Source organism: Rattus rattus, chromosome 3, assembly GCF_011064425.1.
Source record: "Rattus rattus isolate New Zealand chromosome 3, Rrattus_CSIRO_v1, whole genome shotgun sequence".
In the NCBI taxonomy this organism is placed as follows: Eukaryota; Metazoa; Chordata; class Mammalia; order Rodentia; family Muridae; genus Rattus; species Rattus rattus.
This window is the reverse complement of record NC_046156.1, coordinates 66,166,322-66,184,125: the sequence shown is the minus strand read 5'-3', so window position 1 is coordinate 66,184,125 and position 17,804 is coordinate 66,166,322. Positions and strand designations below refer to the sequence as shown.

Below are 17,804 nucleotides of genomic sequence, written 5' to 3'. Positions count from 1 at the left end.
GCATATATAAGGCTCTACTGCTTGCTGGTATTACCAAAGTATAGAAGTGGGAGGAGGGGAGGGGCAGGAGGGGAGGGGCAGGAGAACAGGAAGGGAGGAGGAGAAAGGAGAGTTTACGAAAGACAGTTTACAAAAGCTTCAAGCTCTGCCATACCTTGTGACAGTCTTCAATATACCCACAGTGGTATAACTTAAAAAATTATTCCAGAAATTAAAAAAATAAGATGATGAGATCTAAGCCACAGGTGAAGATTGCCTTCTGGAAGCTGATCCCAACACATAGGGTTAGGAAGTACCAGAAGGAACAGAGCAGGTTCACAGCAAAGGGAAACTCATGCCTATGACAGAGGTTGTGGGAGACGTCATAGATCCTACAGACTGAGAACACAAAAGATGTCTAATCATGAATACTGCTCTGGAGTTTGTGTTTATGTCCTATCTCTTTTTTTATAATTTATTTAATGTATATGAGTACACTGTAGCTGTCTTCAGACACACCAGAAGGACCTCTGGAAGAATAGTCAGTGCTCTTAACCACTGAACCACCTCTCCAGCCCATGTCCTATCTTTTAACTCTGTGCTGAGTAGAAGCTATGTCATCATAGGGTGGGAGATGACATCACATACTCTACGGTAGTGGTATAATGTTTTTCTTACCCCAACCAAACCTAAGATGATTTCAATTCAACGGAACACCAGCCCCTACTTAAGCTCTAAGAATCAGTGACTTTGCCAGCAGCCTTGGCTCTTGGGACCGCCACACCTACTAATTTTCTCTGAAATGCGCCCTACAGAGTCCTCCTCATTGTCTCATGTTCCCACAGGAAACCCTGTCTCTGATGTGAGCTTGAAGACCAAGCCCCCGGGGGGATGGGTGATGGAGGGAAACAAGCTGGTCCTCATCTGCTCCGTTGCTAACACCACTGAAAATATAACTTACCTCTGGTACAGAGGGGCCCTGGGTTTAAATCTGGAAAAGAAGACACTGCCTTCAATAACAGCAGAGTTTGAGATCAGTGAAGTGAAGCAAAGCGATGTTGATCAATATTACTGTGCGGCTGACAACGGCCATGGCCCTGTTCCCAGTGAGCTGGTGAACATCAATGTCAGAGGTAAGAAACACAAAATACCACATCTCAGCCAGCAAGTCTCATCTAAGCTCCATACTCCCCGGAGCTGTCCTTTAGGGCACTCAGTGAGGTTGAGTCTCTAGAGGACAGGCAGAAAACATGGGTCTGCCACAGTATCAAGGTACCTTCCTCTAATTGTCCACTGTTGATTAGTTCCAGTGTCTCGCCCTGTCCTTACATTTGTGGACACTGGAACCCAGGCTGTGCTGGGGGACCTGGTGGAGCTTCACTGTAAGGCCCTGAGAGGCTCACCCCCAATCTTCTACCAGTTTTATCATGAGAACATCATTCTGGGGAACAGTTCAGACCCCTCTGGAGGAGGAGCATCCTTCAACTTCTCCCTGACCGCAGAACATTCTGGAAACTTCTCCTGTGAAGCCAGCAATGGCCAGGGTGTCCAGCGAAGTGAAGTGGTGGCTCTCAACTTAACAGGTATCTCTTAGGCTTGGGACTGTCAAGGTCAGTGTCTCTTCCCCAGCATCCTGGAAGAGCTTCAGGGTTTCCAGGGGATGTTGTCAGGGGCGGGGCTTCTGTAATGATGCTGTCACAGGTGGTGTGCATGAGAGGTGTGGAGAATGGAGTTTGAATGTCTATCCTCTTTCATAAGTGTAAGAAGCAGAAGTTCTCTAGATAAATAAGGACACCCCCCTCTCATGAGGAGCATCCCTTGAACATAATCTACGCCTAAAGTGTCTGTTCTCCAAACCCAATCCCTTTCTTAAAGTAGCTTGTGTGCAGGTCTCTCCTTAGTGCCCACTGTGAATGGAATTGGCCACCTCTCCTCAGGACTCACTGGCTGGCTGATTGGCTGTCTTGGCCCCATCGCCACGGTCCTAATATTTTGCTACTGGCTCAAGAGAAAAATAGGTTAGTAGCTGAACATACTCATATGTCACTACTATAACCTTTTCCCCCTGAAATAGACTGCATTTGTGGCACACAACCTGAGGAGTGAAGTGCATGCCCTAGCTACCTTGTCTATGGGTCTTCTTCTAAACTTTCACAGCCTGCTGAAGCACCATTTCTAGGAAAGTTATTTATGTCTTCCTATTTCACCGGCTGGTATTTTTTCTTCTGTGATTTAACTTTTACATAAAATGTAACTATTTTTTAAATCCAGTCAACAAGTAGGGAAGGGGAACACTGGGCTGCTCACCCTGGCCTAGCTCTGGTCCTGACCTCAGTGCAGCAGTCTTACCCAAGGGCGTCACATGCTTTTCCTTCTCCCTGAAATAGATTTCACGTTCCTACAAGTTCTGACCATTCCTGGATCTTTCCCACTTTTTGGATGAAATATATTAATTTCCCCCTTCTGGAGTTCTCACTTGGTAATATAGCCAATAATTGTTCTCCATTTTGAATTTTAAGTTATTTACCTTCCCCGTTTATCCCAACCCATAATTTAATATGTGGTTGTTTAACTATTCTCCACTGAGCAAGCTAAAGATGTGTCAGTAGGGGACTGTGTGCGACTATCATTTGAACATCTGTGGACACCTTGCTTTATCCCATCTGTAACTTGACCATGTCAGCATCTGTCTCAGCCCCTGGGCAGGATAAGATTCATCAGGGTGGATGCAAAATTAAAAGCAAAGCATGTAACCAAAATTTCTAGTACTCATCAGCTTTGAGAAGTTGACTTAACTCTTCTGGACCTGAATCACCTTGATTGTGATAGGAAGACCCCATAAGTGCCCCCTGGAGACATAGTGCCATCCAAACTGAGCACCACCAAGACAGGAGGGCAGTGAAAGGCCCACACTGACACATGCTCTCATTTTTCTGCCTTGCAGGAAGACAATCGGAAGATCCACTCAGGTAAGGACGCTGCTTTCTCCTATGTGCTGATGATGCCCCAAATCTACGTTTTAAAAATTATTTTTGTGAGAGTGCAATATAGTTATATCAATTCCTTTCCTCCCTCCAAATACTCCCATACATCCTTCCCTGCTCTTTTTCAAATTCATGACCTCTTTAACACACACACACACACACACACACACACACACACACACACACACACCTAAACCTAGACACCACCTGCTCAGTCTGTCTATTGACTGTATGCTTGTCCCCAGGGCTGACCATTTGGTACTGGGTAACCTACTGGTGTCTCTCCCCTGGGGACTGTGTCTCTCCCACTCTCAGCATTCCTTAGTTGCCTGGAGCTCTTTGCGCACAGACCTTCCCCCTGCCCTCTGTAGTTTGTCTACTTTTGCCATCTCTGTTTAGAAAGTCATGTTGGTGGGACTTTAAGGTGTTAGCTTCCTGCATTACTAGGAGACACAGTCTCAGCAAACTTGGGATCCTCTGACTCTTACAGTCTTTCCACCCCCTCTTCCGTGATGTTCCCGGAGCCTCTGGTGTGGAAGTGTTTTATAGATGTATACGCTGGCAATAGACTTCACAACTGTGCACTTCTTTTTTTTTTCTTTTCTTTTTTTCAGAGCTGGGGACCAAACCCAGGGCCTTGTGCTTGCTAGGCAAGCGCTCTACCACTGAGCTAAATCCCCAACCCCACAACTGTGCATTTCAATGGGTTGTGTCTTTCTGTAGTGGTCTCTGCCTGTTGCAGAGAAGGTTTCTTGATGAGGGATGAGGACTACATTTATCTGTGGGTATAAGGACAAATATTTAAAATGTAGTTAGAATTCAGGCGGGTTTAGTAACTGGTGGTTGTACAGTCCCCTCTAAGATTGATGACATCATTAGCCTGGAGTATGAGTGGCCACTACTGCATCCTTAGGGGGCCATGCCACACTGGTGGTTGTTGTAGTTCACAGGTGTCATAGTTGAAAAGGTCTGTCCCTTCTCATGAACTTCCATCATGCCTTCGAGACCATGAAAACTTACTTTTAAAACCCTGATGTCCTCTTTCATGAGCTGCTTCCCTGTTTTACAACTAAAACTCATTCCTGAGTTTCCCCTGTTGGCAACTTTGGACATTAATTTGCCATTTTTCTTTTACTAATTACTTTAAACCTTTTGCCATGCTCTCTATGGCTTCCTCCCAACGCCTCTGCGGTTTTCTTCCTTTGATTTCTTTTGGTCTCGTCCCTGGTTTATTCAAGCAGTCGGCCTGCTTACAGCAGAGAGCTTCAAGTAAATGGAAAGAACCTGAGATTCTAGAAGGCTTTTAGGGCAGGTAAGCTGTATGTGCTGTGTGTCTCTGACATGTAGGACAGACAGTAATAAAAACACTGAAAACATTGTCGGTGACGTTTGTTAGAAGCTTAGAGGAGGACAAAGTTCTAAAATACTTGCAGGTTCCAAATTTAGTTTGAGTATCTTCCACATCAACAATAGACACTTGTTCCATATCCCGGTGGTGTAGCATGTGCATGGCCATTTTCTTTTGCTTCTTCCTCAAGTTGCTTACTCTGGTCAACTATCCACTTTTAACGGAGATGAATCACTGATTCTTTAGTATTCTGTACTGTCCTAAGGGACTAGGAGTTAGACTCCCTGATAAGGGGACAGAGAAGGAGAGTGATCATGACTAGGAATGAAGAAAGTCAACTTCAAAGATGCTGGTTTCTTTGCCACCTCCTGACCCAAGACAAAAGCCTGGCAGCTCAAAACAAAGGCCTTGTGGGATTATCCTGATGTATCCTGATGATAGACTGACTCAGCAAGTTCAAGATCTTTCTTTTTTAAAAAAAATATATTTATTTGTAAGTGTATAGATGGTTTGCCTGCTTCAACTGTGTATTATGTCTGTGCATTGCCCATGGAGGAGGGTGTGGGGCCCCCTAGAACTGGAGTTACACAAGGTTGTGAGCTAAGCTGCCACGTAGGTGCTAGGAATTGAACCCAGGTCCTTTTGACGGAGAGTTCAGTGCTCTTAACTGCTGAGCCATCTCTCCAGTTTCCAAGTTCAAGATCTTATCAGGACACATCTACACCACAAGTGTGGGCTAATTGGCCATTCAGTCTTTTTTCAACTGATCAGCCTCAGATCATTGTTTCAATGACTTAGAAACAACAACAAAAACAGTCCTCAGGGGTTGGGGATTTAGCTCAGTGGTAGGCGCCAGGCCCTGGGTTGGTCCCCAGCTCCAAAAAAAAAAAAAAAAAAAAAACAGTCCTCAAAGAGAAGGTTTGACTTCAATTTTTCAAGACCCTTCATCCTCTTACTTTGCTGAGGGTCTTCCTTTGTGGGCTTGCTGTATGCATGTGTTTCCTCATCCCTAGTAAAAAGCCTTTCTTGCCCTGCTGGTTCTGTCTTCTGCTGTCTGCCATGGTCACAAGTTCTCCACAGTTACCTTTTGCATGCAGGATTCTTCCTGCCTTTGAATTCTTTCACTGGCAGAGAAAATAAATACCACCCAGCTCCCTACCTGGTAACAGCTACATGCGTGGGTAGTGTCAGAGAAGGAGTGAGCAAACACCCCGTTCCTGTGGAACATGTATGGCACCACAGAGTCCACCCATGAGTGAGGTTTCTGCTTATACCACAGAGCTGTCCCTTCCAGTGGTCGAGTTTCCCATGGGTTAGTATTCAGTACAAGACCCTTTCCTCCACACTTTAAAATCTCAGACGATCACAGCTGGGGCATCTGGGATGGCATATGTTTTGTGTTTACAGGAGCCCTCCTCAGACTGTGCTCCAAGAATCCAACTACCACAACTCCCCGGACCCAGGGCATCCAGAGCCCGTGTATGAGAATGGTGAGGTTTCCCAATGATCAGAGTCAACACAGCACAACAAGCTGACGGGGAGGCTCTACAGGGCATTATCTGCTTGCCAAAGTCGATTCTGCTGTGACCCCATAGGAGGTGGGGGTGGGGTCAGTGGAAGAACAGGAGGAAAGGACTGTGCCAACATGTCTCCTTTCTTGTTTCAGTGAATGCTGTAAGTGGCGATGAAGTTTACTCTCTGGTGTACCACACCCAGCAGGAGCTAGGACCGACAGCCGGTGAGATGTGGAAGGGCATGAATTTTCCTCTGACCCTTGTTGTCCTAGAACCAAGAGGACAATCAGTAGCTCTGCTCTGAAGCATGGCAGCCTTTGTCCTTAGGACTGACTGTAGTTACTTGGAAACTGACCTTTGTTCTGGAAGCTGTGCCAAATAGAGCCCTGTGCTGTTGTTGTTAGCCTAGTGCATGGTTCACATGGCCTGTCTTTAATGGCAACCCAAAGATGCCACCTGCCTTCTTAGTGGCCACACACTCTCCCTGCAGCGCTTCACGGTAGCTTCGACTCTTGCCCCACCACCCTGACAAGGAGAGAGGTATCGAAGTATCTCCAGGGGCAGAAGGGCGGACTTGCCCACTGACCCCGGGCTGACAGTTCTTCTGTGGACGCTAAGGCAATTGTTCATGTGATAGAAAGGGGGATAGGAATATGCTGGAGATCAATCTGTAGAAGACAGGCAGGAGAAGACCCAACCTTAATTAATGGGAGGCTGTAAAAAGCTAAACATGAGTGGAATCTCACCATTTACTTGTCCTTCCACAGCTCAGCATGTGAGCACACACGGGGCAAGTGAGGTAAGCAGTCGGCACTGTCCTCCTGGCTTCCTCTATTTCCTGTGGAGACCATGCTAATGCCCCTCACGGTATTGCTGCTTAGGAAAGGAAACATACCAATATCCTTTATCTGACAGCACAGAAGAGACAGGAAGCATTTAGTATTAACAATAAAGGATCACCACGTGAGGGAATTTTGGAAGCTTATGGGTACATTTCCCGGAGCCATGGGCTGATGTGTAGGTCGACTGTGGTTCATACTTATTTTTAAAGTTCCTAAAATACTGTTGGACTGGACATCCATTCAGCTAGTGCTGTGTGGTTAGCAATACCAAGTGAACTAAATTAATAACTGAATAAAACTGAGGTGATGATTTGTATTATGAGAAAGTCCTAAGTTATAACTCCTGGATAATTCAAGATATCCATGGAGAGATATCAACAGTCAAGAGCCTTACTGCTCTTATGGAAGACCAGAATGCAGTCCTTAGCACCTACATTGGGCAGCTCACAACCAGCACTATCTCCCATTTCGGGGCATCCATGGCTTCTTCTGCTCCCTATGGGCACCTTATGTGCACATACTCACATATAAAACACACACACACACACACACACACACACACACACACATACACACACACACACACTTGCACAGCTTTTAAAATGAAGGTACTTTCTGAAAACTGTGGGTGTTCTGGCTTTGCTCCATCAAGCAGAACCCAAGTCCTCAGTGGACTCTGAGAGCAAACTCAGAGTTTAATTCATTCTGACATCTTAGAGCAATGGCTGCCCACAGAATTGCTTGGCAGGAGCACGACTGGAATCCTCCAGAGTCACAGGCTCTTTTGACAATGCTGGCAGAAGGTCACAGGCTTCCAAGAAGCTCCTTTTAAGGTGTTGTGTGTGCACAAGACAAAATGCAGCCAGGCTGGCTGGGAAGCAGCCCAGTGGAAGACTTGTCCTTCTGTCTCCTCTTCTTTGGTCCTTCCAGGTCTCCTCCGGAATCTATTCTAAGCCGAGGATAAACATCGTTTATGTGGACTATGAAGACACCATGTAGAATTATGGAAACAGCAATGAGGAGTGCTACAAACAAGCCCAAGGTCTGATGTGGCCTCTGAGGACACTGGGGACAGGAGTAGCTTGCAAAGACACCTTTCCCACGTGCTACTGTTCATTAGACGGGTCCTTCACCTACCCAGTGTCAAGCCAGAACAAGTCCTACAGAAACCACCCAGGAAAACCAACTTAGATGGAGAAGCTGGAGCATTTGCTGGTGACATCTGGTTGTTGTCCATTCATGTTGGGGCATGATGAATTGCACACAAACTTTTATTTATAAGAAGAAAACGGTGTGATGAAAGCAAGTGAAGTCTTGGAACAGAGGACAACTGAAACTCGGAGAGCACAAAGCCAAGATCAATGGCTTTGCTATGCTTCCTCTGTGCACACATCCTAAAATACCCAACAGTGTACTTTTGAATCACTGTCATCAATTTGGAATTAAAACACGATTGCATAAAAATGTCCTGTGGCTACACTTAATTTTTAGCTATGTGTTTTTTGTGTACAGGCTAGTCTAAATCCTCTCAGGTTTATAATAGTCTTTGAAAGGTTCACCAAGTTCTAAGTTTTGAACTTGATACAACATTTAGACTAAGCTTTATGAATATATGAAAACAGTTTACTCTTGTATTGTCATTTTGCTTGGAGTATATTTTCAATGTAAATCAATTACAATCTCACTTTTATATATTAAAACAATTTAGAAATAAAGTTAAAAGTAAAGTCCACTGCAAAAACTTATTTCTCTAGGTGGTTTCCATTTGTGTACCAACATTTACATGTACTATATAAACAAAAGCATAGCTATTCAAGTAGCTGAAATATTTCCAGGTCTATGTGTATATCTAACATACTATTTCAAAAGACTTTGGAATATTATGTTGTGCATTCACATTATAATATATGCATTTTCCTTTTATATCGTAGTAAATATACAACCTAGAATTGGTTATTTTAACATTTTCCTTTTATGGGAATACTATGCAGACCAAGTTTTCCTAGAACTTGAGATTACCTTGCTTGTCTCCCAAGTACGGGGTTTACAGTTGTGTGCCACCAAATGCTATTCGTTTTAACAGTTTTAAATGTACTGTCCAGAGACATCATCTACTCTCACAACACTTTAACACTTTGGATGACTGATGGAGATTAAAGTTGTTTCAGATTCTCATAGGATGAACGCAGTGTCCATTAAACATCTTCACACTTGCACTCTCCTGTGAGATCATCTGAGGAGCACATTTGGAAATCGGGGACGACACACTGTTACTAAATGCTCTTAAATTTCTCTCCAGTAACTCCTTACAAAGCTACACACCTCCCATCAATATAAGAGGGGATCCATGTGCGGGGAAAAGATCTAGTCAACTTGTTTTTAAGTTGGTTCAGTTGATCATCTGTGCATCAAATCAGTTACTAATGTTTAGCATACTAGTTTCTGCACTTAATCTTTGCCTTTGCTGGGGGCATACTGGTTTTCTCAGGGGCAGCAGGAACTTTTCCCAAAGAGCAGGGAGTGACACATGCTGTTTATAACCCAGAGCTGTCCATTTATACTTGGAGGCAGCGGCTTGATTTCCCCTAGCCACAGGATCTTCCAATGTTTGGTGTCCATTACAGAAGCTTGAACGAGAAGAAGTACAGCATCTAAGAGTTTAAGAGTTTTCTGTGAATGTTTCATGATGGCTTCAGTGGTATTTAAAAGGCCGCTTTCCCTCCAGAGATTTGCATGGGGTCTGGGGTTGTGCCCCACCTTTTATGTTCTGAGAGAGCTGCTGCAAAGAAATATGGATTTTCTCAAAATACCTGTGGCTGCATGTAGAATTAGGAAGGCATATGTAGAATCCTTACAGACATCAGCTTCCTCTTACTCGGATAATTCAAGGGTTTTGTGAAAGCAAAGAGCAGGATAAAGTGGGCACTAGAATTTTGGAGGAGAGGCCCCAAGGCAGGATGCCCAAACACATAAACAAAACAGTGTAAGCACGTATCTAATCCCGTCCTTGAAAGAGCTCCTGCAGTGTACAATATTAAATCTGGAGTCTTTGAAGGCTGAATATTTCAGTCATGATGGGCTGCTCACCTAGCCACTAGGAAGGCCTCTTCACATGAGTGGAGGGGTCCCCCTCTTCTGGGACATATGTGGAGGATTTAAATTTTGATAGGCATTAAGAATCCCTCCAGGACCTTCCAACATGAGGGCTTGGTGTTTAAGCAATGGTAATTTGATATCCACAGATTCTCCACAGAGTTGAAAATACCTCCTATATCATGTAGGGTATGAACCATTAGAGAATATTCAAAGGGAAGCCTTTGAGTTTACAGAATCAAAAGTCCCATGGCTGCCACTGCCCAGAGTGACTCCTTTGCTACCTGGTCTAAGTCTTACTTAAGTAGCCCATTGGGTGAGCAGTTAAGCCTACTAATTATGTAATCGTACTCAAAGCTACCCCTTTCTTTCTGCCACATACACAGCAAACTTGGACTGAGTGCACAGTCCCAAAGCAAGAGCCTGACTCCCTTTCTCTTCTGAAAAGCATGGGGAGAGTCAAGGGTCCACATCCCTATTTGAATGTCCCTGCGTTTGAGTTTATTCGCCCTTCTAAAGAGGCCTAACAAGTTCAGCATATCCAAGAATCCAAATTCTACAATATCCAGTAACTCCCAGGAAGACTCTTAGCTCTTTCAAAGTGTAGTGGAGAAGGAAATTTAAAATACATTATGGTATTTGTGGTCATTATGGTCACAAGGCTCCGGTGCCCTTTGTTAAAGTTAGACCCAAGAAGGTGACTTGAGTTTGCAGAGATTGGTTTTATCTTGAGATATTTTTCTTCTTCTCCCCGAAGAGATCCCAAAGAAACTCTGTAGCCCGGAATATTACTCTCTCGGAGTGCCCACAGAAGAGAAGTTTATACATATCAGAGCGGCATGACTTGGGTTGTGTCCAGTCTATTAAGCCCTGAGAGAGAGAGAGCTTCTGCAAACAAGTATGGGATCTTGTTGTTTTAAAAATAGAAAAAATAAAACACTCTTTTTATCCCCCACTAAGTCCATCACCGCAGTGCCCAAGATATCTGGTAGATATCTTCTCAGTCTGCAGAGAGTCTCACCCACTTTGCTCAATCCCATATCACACTCCTGAAGGCCGCTCTCTGAGCCTGGCAGCAATCTCTCTACCTATCTAGTTCTCAAGGCAGGTTTCCATGCCAGAAACACACACCCCAACTCCGTGGAGGCCCAGACCAGCCACTGCACACTTTCTTACACTTAAATCGATACATGAAAGAACACACAACACAATAACTTTTGATCCAATTGATAAGATATAATTGCCCACCTAAACATACAAAGCTCTGTACACATGCATCCCTTAACAACATTTATAACAACCTGTAAAGGTACAGCATGGAATCTTAACGTCAGCTGCCATGTTGTCTCCACTGCAGCTTCTCTCCCTCCTCTCCTCTTCTGTTCCCGTCTCCTCCTCTTCCTTCAAACTTTTCTCCCATCCATCCTTCCTTCTCATCCAATGACAGGCCTCATTCTATCTTGTACCTGCCTCACCTTTGACATCATCCCACAGGATCTCCTAAAATCACCATGGTAGAATGCTCCAGGAGACTGTATAGTGGCTGAATAAGAATGGTCCCATAATTCATGTATTCGAATGCTTAGTCTCCAGAGAGTGAAACTCTTCAATAGGAATAGAAGGATTAGAAGATGTGGCCAGGCCTGGTTCTCTTTCTTTCAGTCTGTGAATCAGGATATAGCTCTCAGCTTCTGCTTCAATGCCACCCATTGTACCATGTACCCACCATGATGATAATGGACTGAACTTCTAAAACTGTAGGCAAACCCCAGTTCAGTGTTTTCTTTTATAAGAGTTGCCTTGGCCATGGTGTCTTTCACAGCAATAGAACAGTGACAGAGACACTGTAGGGTTCATTTTGGGTTTCACCAAGGGTGAATAACAATACAATATCTCTTGAGAAGGAGAGAAAGGGGTCTTTTGTGGGCTTAGATGGATGCTGGAGGGAGTGGGGCTCTTTATAGAGAATTGAAGGTTTGTCAGGGGCAGTGTTCCCAATGGAGGCCTGCTCAGGAGGGCAGATAATTTCTTATAAAAGTACGGCCCTTGCCAAAGTTTCCTCCGTACACCAGCTTTATCTGATATTAACACGTAATAAGTGAGATTCATCTTACGCAACTGAATCAATTTGGTCCTTCCTGCCCATAGGATAAATCTGAGGAATGGTGTGATAGTCAAGGCTGCTCTCTCGTGAGCAGGTTATATCTGAATTGAACAGGATGTGAAGCCTCTTTTCTTGAGTCTCTAGGTTCTAATGTATCTTAGGATAGTGGGTAGAAATCTTGAGTGAAATGCTCCCATCTGTAAACAAAAACAAAATGCGAGAGTGTGGTGGAAGTTAGCCCAATCCTGTTCCACACTCTCAGTCCTCTGCATAAAGGGTCACCTCCAATCTAGAAGGGGGAGAGTTGACAGGTTCTGGTATGTTCCCCTGGGATTGGCTTCCCTTGTCCTGTGCATACCCATTGCTCACCGTCCCAGATCTTGCTGCTTCCATTTGTATCCATGATATCTCTGGTATCTTTGTTTCCCAAAGCAAAGTGATCCCTCTGTTGATTTCTGAACAGATTGTTGTATAAAAAGCCATCAGGGCTAGCCTCTCACAATAGGGAGCTTTCTTTATATTCCCTGGCCCTGGCAGGACATGACTCAGTGTGACTATTTGGCTTAGAAAGGCCAATGTGTGAGGCTGGAGGGGGTTGGGCCCCAATGGACCTCAAAGAGTAAATAAAGATTGCTGCTTAGCACAAACATTGCTCCCATTGATAAGCCTGGAAGCCTTCTTACTGTAAAATAGTGTTAACGAGGGGACATTCTAGGCCAACCAGCTCTAAAGTTCCCCATTTTCCTGCCAGCATGTTAAGCCAAAAGTTAGTTGGTGGGGAACAAAAGAAAGAGAGGACTTAAGAGGATATAAACAAATAAAACAGGTTATTATTTATAACCATATATCGCTAAAGAAAACTGCCCAGACTGATGAGGGAACTTGGGCTTTCCCATTCATCTTCCCCAGAAAAGGGCCTAACAGGGAAGTACCCAGCTACATATAAAGCAAGCTTATCAGAATGATAGCAGGAAAAAAATGATAGCATATTTTCAATGGTATCTTTAAAGTGAGGCTTAAGCATATTTTCAATAGTATCTTTAAAGTGAGACTTATTTGGAATGATATAATTCAAGTTCTGAAAGGAAACAGTTGCTAACCCAGACTATTTTACTCAACAAAATTATTTGAGGAAAAACTAACTTTTTAACCATGAAAAGAGCAGGCTAAGATAATTGAAGATCACTAAACTAGCTTCACAGAGAATGAGAGGAATTCTTCAAACTAAAGAGAAAAAAAATGCATCCAAGAGAGTAGAAAAAGAAATGGAATATGTCAGAGCAATAGTTAACTAAATGAGGATTGGGAAAACAAACACCAAACACTACAAACTCAGTAAACAATAGAAATGAACAGGCTTCTCAGTAATAACTGTAAATATGAGTAATCTAGATTCTCTAATTAAAAGACACAGACTACTGCACACAATGAACAATAGGAATGAACAGGCTTCTCAATAATAACTGTGATTGTGAATAATCTCGATTCTCAAGTTAAAAGACACAGACTACTACACACTACATCTAGAAACAGGATCCATTTAATTGTTATCATCAAAATGAGGTACCACCTTAGGGTAAAATGATGAAAAAGTTTATTTCAGAGAAATGAAACAAGCAGGTTCTACAATTCTACAATTGGATAGATTCCAAACCAAAGCTAGTCAGACAAGATTAAAAACAACAGCAAAATACTTTATACTGACTAAAGGAACAACCCGTCAATGAGACTTTAAAATTCTTTTGTTTTTTGTTTAGTTGTTTAATTTGGGGGATGTTACTGTTGCTGTTGTTGTTGTTGCTGTTGTTATTGCTGCTGTTGTTGCTTGGTTGGTTGGTTTGAGATAGTGTTTTTCTATGTAGCCCTGGCTGTCCTGGAACTCTCTTTGCAGACCAGGCTAGCCTCAAAGTCACAGAGTTCTTCCTACCTCTGCCTCTGCCTCAGCCTCTGCCTCTGCCTTCTGCCTCTGCCTCTGCCTCTGCCTCTGCCCTCTGCCCTTCTGCCCTCTGCCTCTCTGCCTCTGCCTCTGCCTCTGCCTCTGCCTCTGTCCTCTGCCTCTGCCTCTGCCCCTGCCTCTGCCTCTGCCCTCTGCCCTCTGCCCTCTGCCCTCTGCCCTCTGCCCTCTGCCCTCTGCCCTCTGCCCTCTGCCCTCTGGCCTCTGGCCTCTGGCCTCTGCCTCTCTGCCTCTTGCCTCTCTACCTCTTGCCTCTCTACCTCTGCCTCTGCCTCTGCCTGAGTGCTATGATTTAAGGTGAGCAACACCACATCCAGCAGAGACATTAACATTAACATTAACATTAAACATGCACACTGCCACGGCACATGGAAGTCTTACCATCGCTCTAAGCCTGACCTTGAGGAAAAGGTTTTGTCATTTTCCCACGAGGCTGGATCTTTGACATGGTCATCTCATATCAACATCACATTTATTCAGGATTCCACACACTTGGGGCTTCTTACGGTCCCCTCAAAACACACCAACTTAGGAGCATCGATTTTCATCAAATTACTATTAGTAGACTTCTAGATTAATGTTAACACAGTAATAATGGATGATTTCAATATACTCTCACCAATAGACCAATCATCCCAACAGGAAAAGAAAAACCAGCCTATTCAATGGCGTCCTGGGTTGAACGGAACCCAGACATCTACATAGAGAGCGTCCCATCAAGACACTGAAGAATACACATTTTTCTCAGTATTCCATGAAGTTTTCTCTAAAACATATCATAGAGTAGAATGCAAACTACGTCTCAAAAACTTATAAAATTTGAATTAACTTCTTCTCTTCTATCTTGCCACCATGGAATAAAACTAGAAATCAATAGTAAAAGAAACTACAGGAATCACAAAACTTTATGGAGATTAAACAACCAACTGTTAGAAAAAAAATAGGTCACTGAAGAAATCAAGAAGGAATTTTTAAAATTCCAAGAGTGAGATAAAGATTCATTGAACGGTACACCAAAACTTATGAGATGCAATGAAAGCAGTTCAAAGGGAGAAGTTAGGGACTTGGAAAATTTAGAGTAAGCCAGACTCCCAAAGTAGTGTATGAAAAGAAACACTTAAGATGAGAGAAGAAATGAATGAAATGGAATTACAGATGAAGTGGGAGAGATTATCACAGTTCCAATGAAATTCAAAAAATCATAACATAGCTTGGAAACTTATAATCTCATAACTTGAAAATTTGAAAATAAATGAACATATTTCTAAACATGTAAGGCTTATGAAAGTTAAGCTAAGATGACACAAATCATTTTACAGAAGCTACTACAACTGATGAGGCCGAGTGGTAACAACACCACACCACACTAAAAACTTCAAGTCCAGACAGCATACTGAGGGCTGTACCAGAACTTTAAAGACTGAACATCCATCTTTATTAAATTATTCCATAAAACACAAAAGAAATAATGTAAATTCCACTTACAAAGCCCACATTATTCTGATAACAAAACCAGATAATAAGCATACACATACACACACACACACACACACACACACACTACACACCAATCTCACTATGAACAAAAGCATTTTTAAAAATCACAATAAAATGTTATTTTTAATTCAAGAACAGATAAGTGGTGAAGTTCACCATGATTAAATTGGTTTCACTCCAGAAACTCAGGTGATTTAACATTCACAAATCAATACATGTAATAAATCACACAGATTAGCTAAAGGACAGAAATCTCTTTCCATTGTTCCTTTATGATAGAAACTCTGACTAGATTAGGTATGTGAGGAACTTACCTCACTATAATAAGTGCTATATATGACAAGCCTGTTCCCAACACCATGAAAGACGGAGAAACACTCAGTTGTCACTAAGATCAGGAACAAGGTAAGGATGACCGTTCTTTACTCTATTCAACACAACAGTTGATGTCTTAGCTACAGCAGTGAGACAAATGAGGAAAATAAGATGTAAACAGGAAAGAAGTTTAAAATATGCTTATTTGAAGGTGATAGGATTCTATACATAAAGAATAGAGCCTAAAGCATCAGAAAACTCATGTGTGTGTGTGTGTGTGTGTGTGTGTGTGTGTGTGTGTGTGTGTGTGTGTTCAATAATGGTACATACAATAATGCAGTGATCACCTTAAATGGTTTCTAGTTGTATTCCAGGGTCATCTTAACAGAACCAGTATGGTGCTGGCACAAAAACAGGCATGTGTATCAGCGAAATAAAGAGAACCCAGTTATAAACCCACACAGCTATAGCCACCCATTTCTTAACAAAGATGTCAAAAATACACAGCAAAGAAAATATAATTTCTTTGAGAAATAGTGCTGGATAAAAGGGATGTCTACACGTAGGAAAACAGTCAGCCCCTGTATCTATCTCTATGACCCTAAATGGATCAAAGACCTTGAGGTGAGAGCAGAAACACTGAAACTTTAGGGTGTGAAAGGAAGATAGAGACGTAGACAATGGCTTCCTCAGAATTCCAGTTGTGTGAGAAAGCAAGACCAACATTTGACAAGTCGGTGTGTGTGTGTGTGTGTGTGTGTGTGTGTGTGTGTGTGTGTGTGTGTGTGTGTGTGTGATGGGGATTGGGGGGCTCATGAAACTTGAAAGCTTCTCTGCAGTACAGGGAATACTCAGATGACTAATAATACATGTCCCAAGAAAAAAGCCTCTGAAATACAAATCCGATTTGTATTCGTCAACTGCTCCTTGATCTTAGTGTCCGTCCACTGAAGAAAGCGGACTCTTCCCTCTCCCAGCAGCTACTATGAGAGTAACTACTTGACTACTCAGCATGCTCGGGCTTCCCCTCCCTGCTGGGATTTGTTCTTGGGGTCTGGGTGCAGGTCTTGTGTAAGCTGTTACAGCTCTGCAAAGTCCAGAATAGGCAACTGCTCTGCAAGCCCTGGAAAATGCAGGTTCCTTGAAACGCCAACCACCTCTGGCTTTTCTTTTTCTCTTTTAGGACCAAGCTTTGGTGGGGAGGGGAGACAGGGATGGATCCATTTAGGCTGAGTGCTCCAAAGGTTCTTACTCCCTGCCTGCTGCTTAGTCATAGGTGTCTGGGTTAATTATCATCTCCTGCAAGAAGCTTCTCGGATAAGGATTCAGCAACGCACTAACCTAGCAAGGTTCCATTTGGGGTCATTTCATAGCTCCATTCACTTAGCAGAATGAGACTATCAGGGTCTTGGCCTCATTAACAGTATCAGGTCTGGCTTCCATCTCAAGGAGTAGACCTTAAACCCACTCAAAAAGTGGTTGGGTACTCCCCTAACATTTGGGTCTAATAAATATAATAATTATCATTTTATAGTATTAAAATATACTATTATTATCCCCAAGACTGGATATCCTTCTTTAAAAATCTGAACATAAGCTAAGATCTAAACCTCTGGTTCCTTATTCTTGATAGATTTCAGAGTAGAAGTGTTCAGGGTATGAGTGCAGTTAAAGCTCTATGAGCCATCGGGGTCTCCACACACCATCAAAGAAACGGACTCAGCCACAAAGAAAATGTAGCTACATTCTCTGTCTAGTGGCAGCAGAGCCCAGTTGGTACCAGTTGACTCGAACCCTTTTCAAGTCAATTGTGGAACACTTTACAGCGCAAGGTTAGTGTTGGCAATGGGCGTCCACTGACATGGAGACCGGTGAGAGCCACTGACTCTGACTTTCTTCTTCACTGAATTTATTCAAAGCTTCTTGATTTCACTTCTTCTTTAAGGGAAGTGCTTTCCACATCTGGCGAGAGAGCCCTTCCTTGGTGCTGAGCAGACAAAGCAGCAGCGTCACCGTGTAGGTGGGCTCACTCTGGCCCTTACTAGCTTGTCTCTTGGAGAGCATTTTCACTGTGACCACATGTTAGTTCCAGTTAGGAGATCTATCCCATCACTGAAATGAAACTGGGGTGTATGTTTCTGAAATCTGTGCCAAAAAGGCTGGTGAGAGCTGCC

General features: G+C 43.2%; 1 protein-coding gene across 5 annotated transcripts in view; it reads left to right on the top strand.

Annotated features, from left to right (window-relative positions):
* LOC116895431 (Fc receptor-like protein 1) overlaps positions 1-8,131 on the top strand; it is a 33,062-nt gene extending 24,931 nt beyond the window's left edge. For 2 of the 5 annotated variants that reach the window (XM_032896710.1, XM_032896708.1), the window contains 8 exons: positions 825-1,112; positions 1,284-1,562; positions 1,869-1,997; positions 2,924-2,948; positions 5,719-5,801; positions 5,978-6,049; positions 6,593-6,623; positions 7,588-8,000. In XM_032896710.1, the coding sequence (XP_032752601.1) occupies positions 825-1,112; positions 1,284-1,562; positions 1,869-1,997; positions 2,924-2,948; positions 5,719-5,801; positions 5,978-6,049; positions 6,593-6,623; positions 7,588-7,666 (986 nt within the window). In that variant the 3' untranslated portion in view covers positions 7,667-8,000. Of the gene's footprint in view, positions 1-824; positions 1,113-1,283; positions 1,563-1,868; positions 1,998-2,923; positions 2,949-5,718; positions 5,802-5,977; positions 6,050-6,592; positions 6,625-7,587 lie in introns of all 5 variants that reach the window. The other 3 variants (XM_032896713.1, XM_032896709.1, XM_032896712.1) reach the window with 3 other exon arrangements.
* The last annotated feature ends 9,673 nt before the right edge of the window (positions 8,132-17,804 follow it).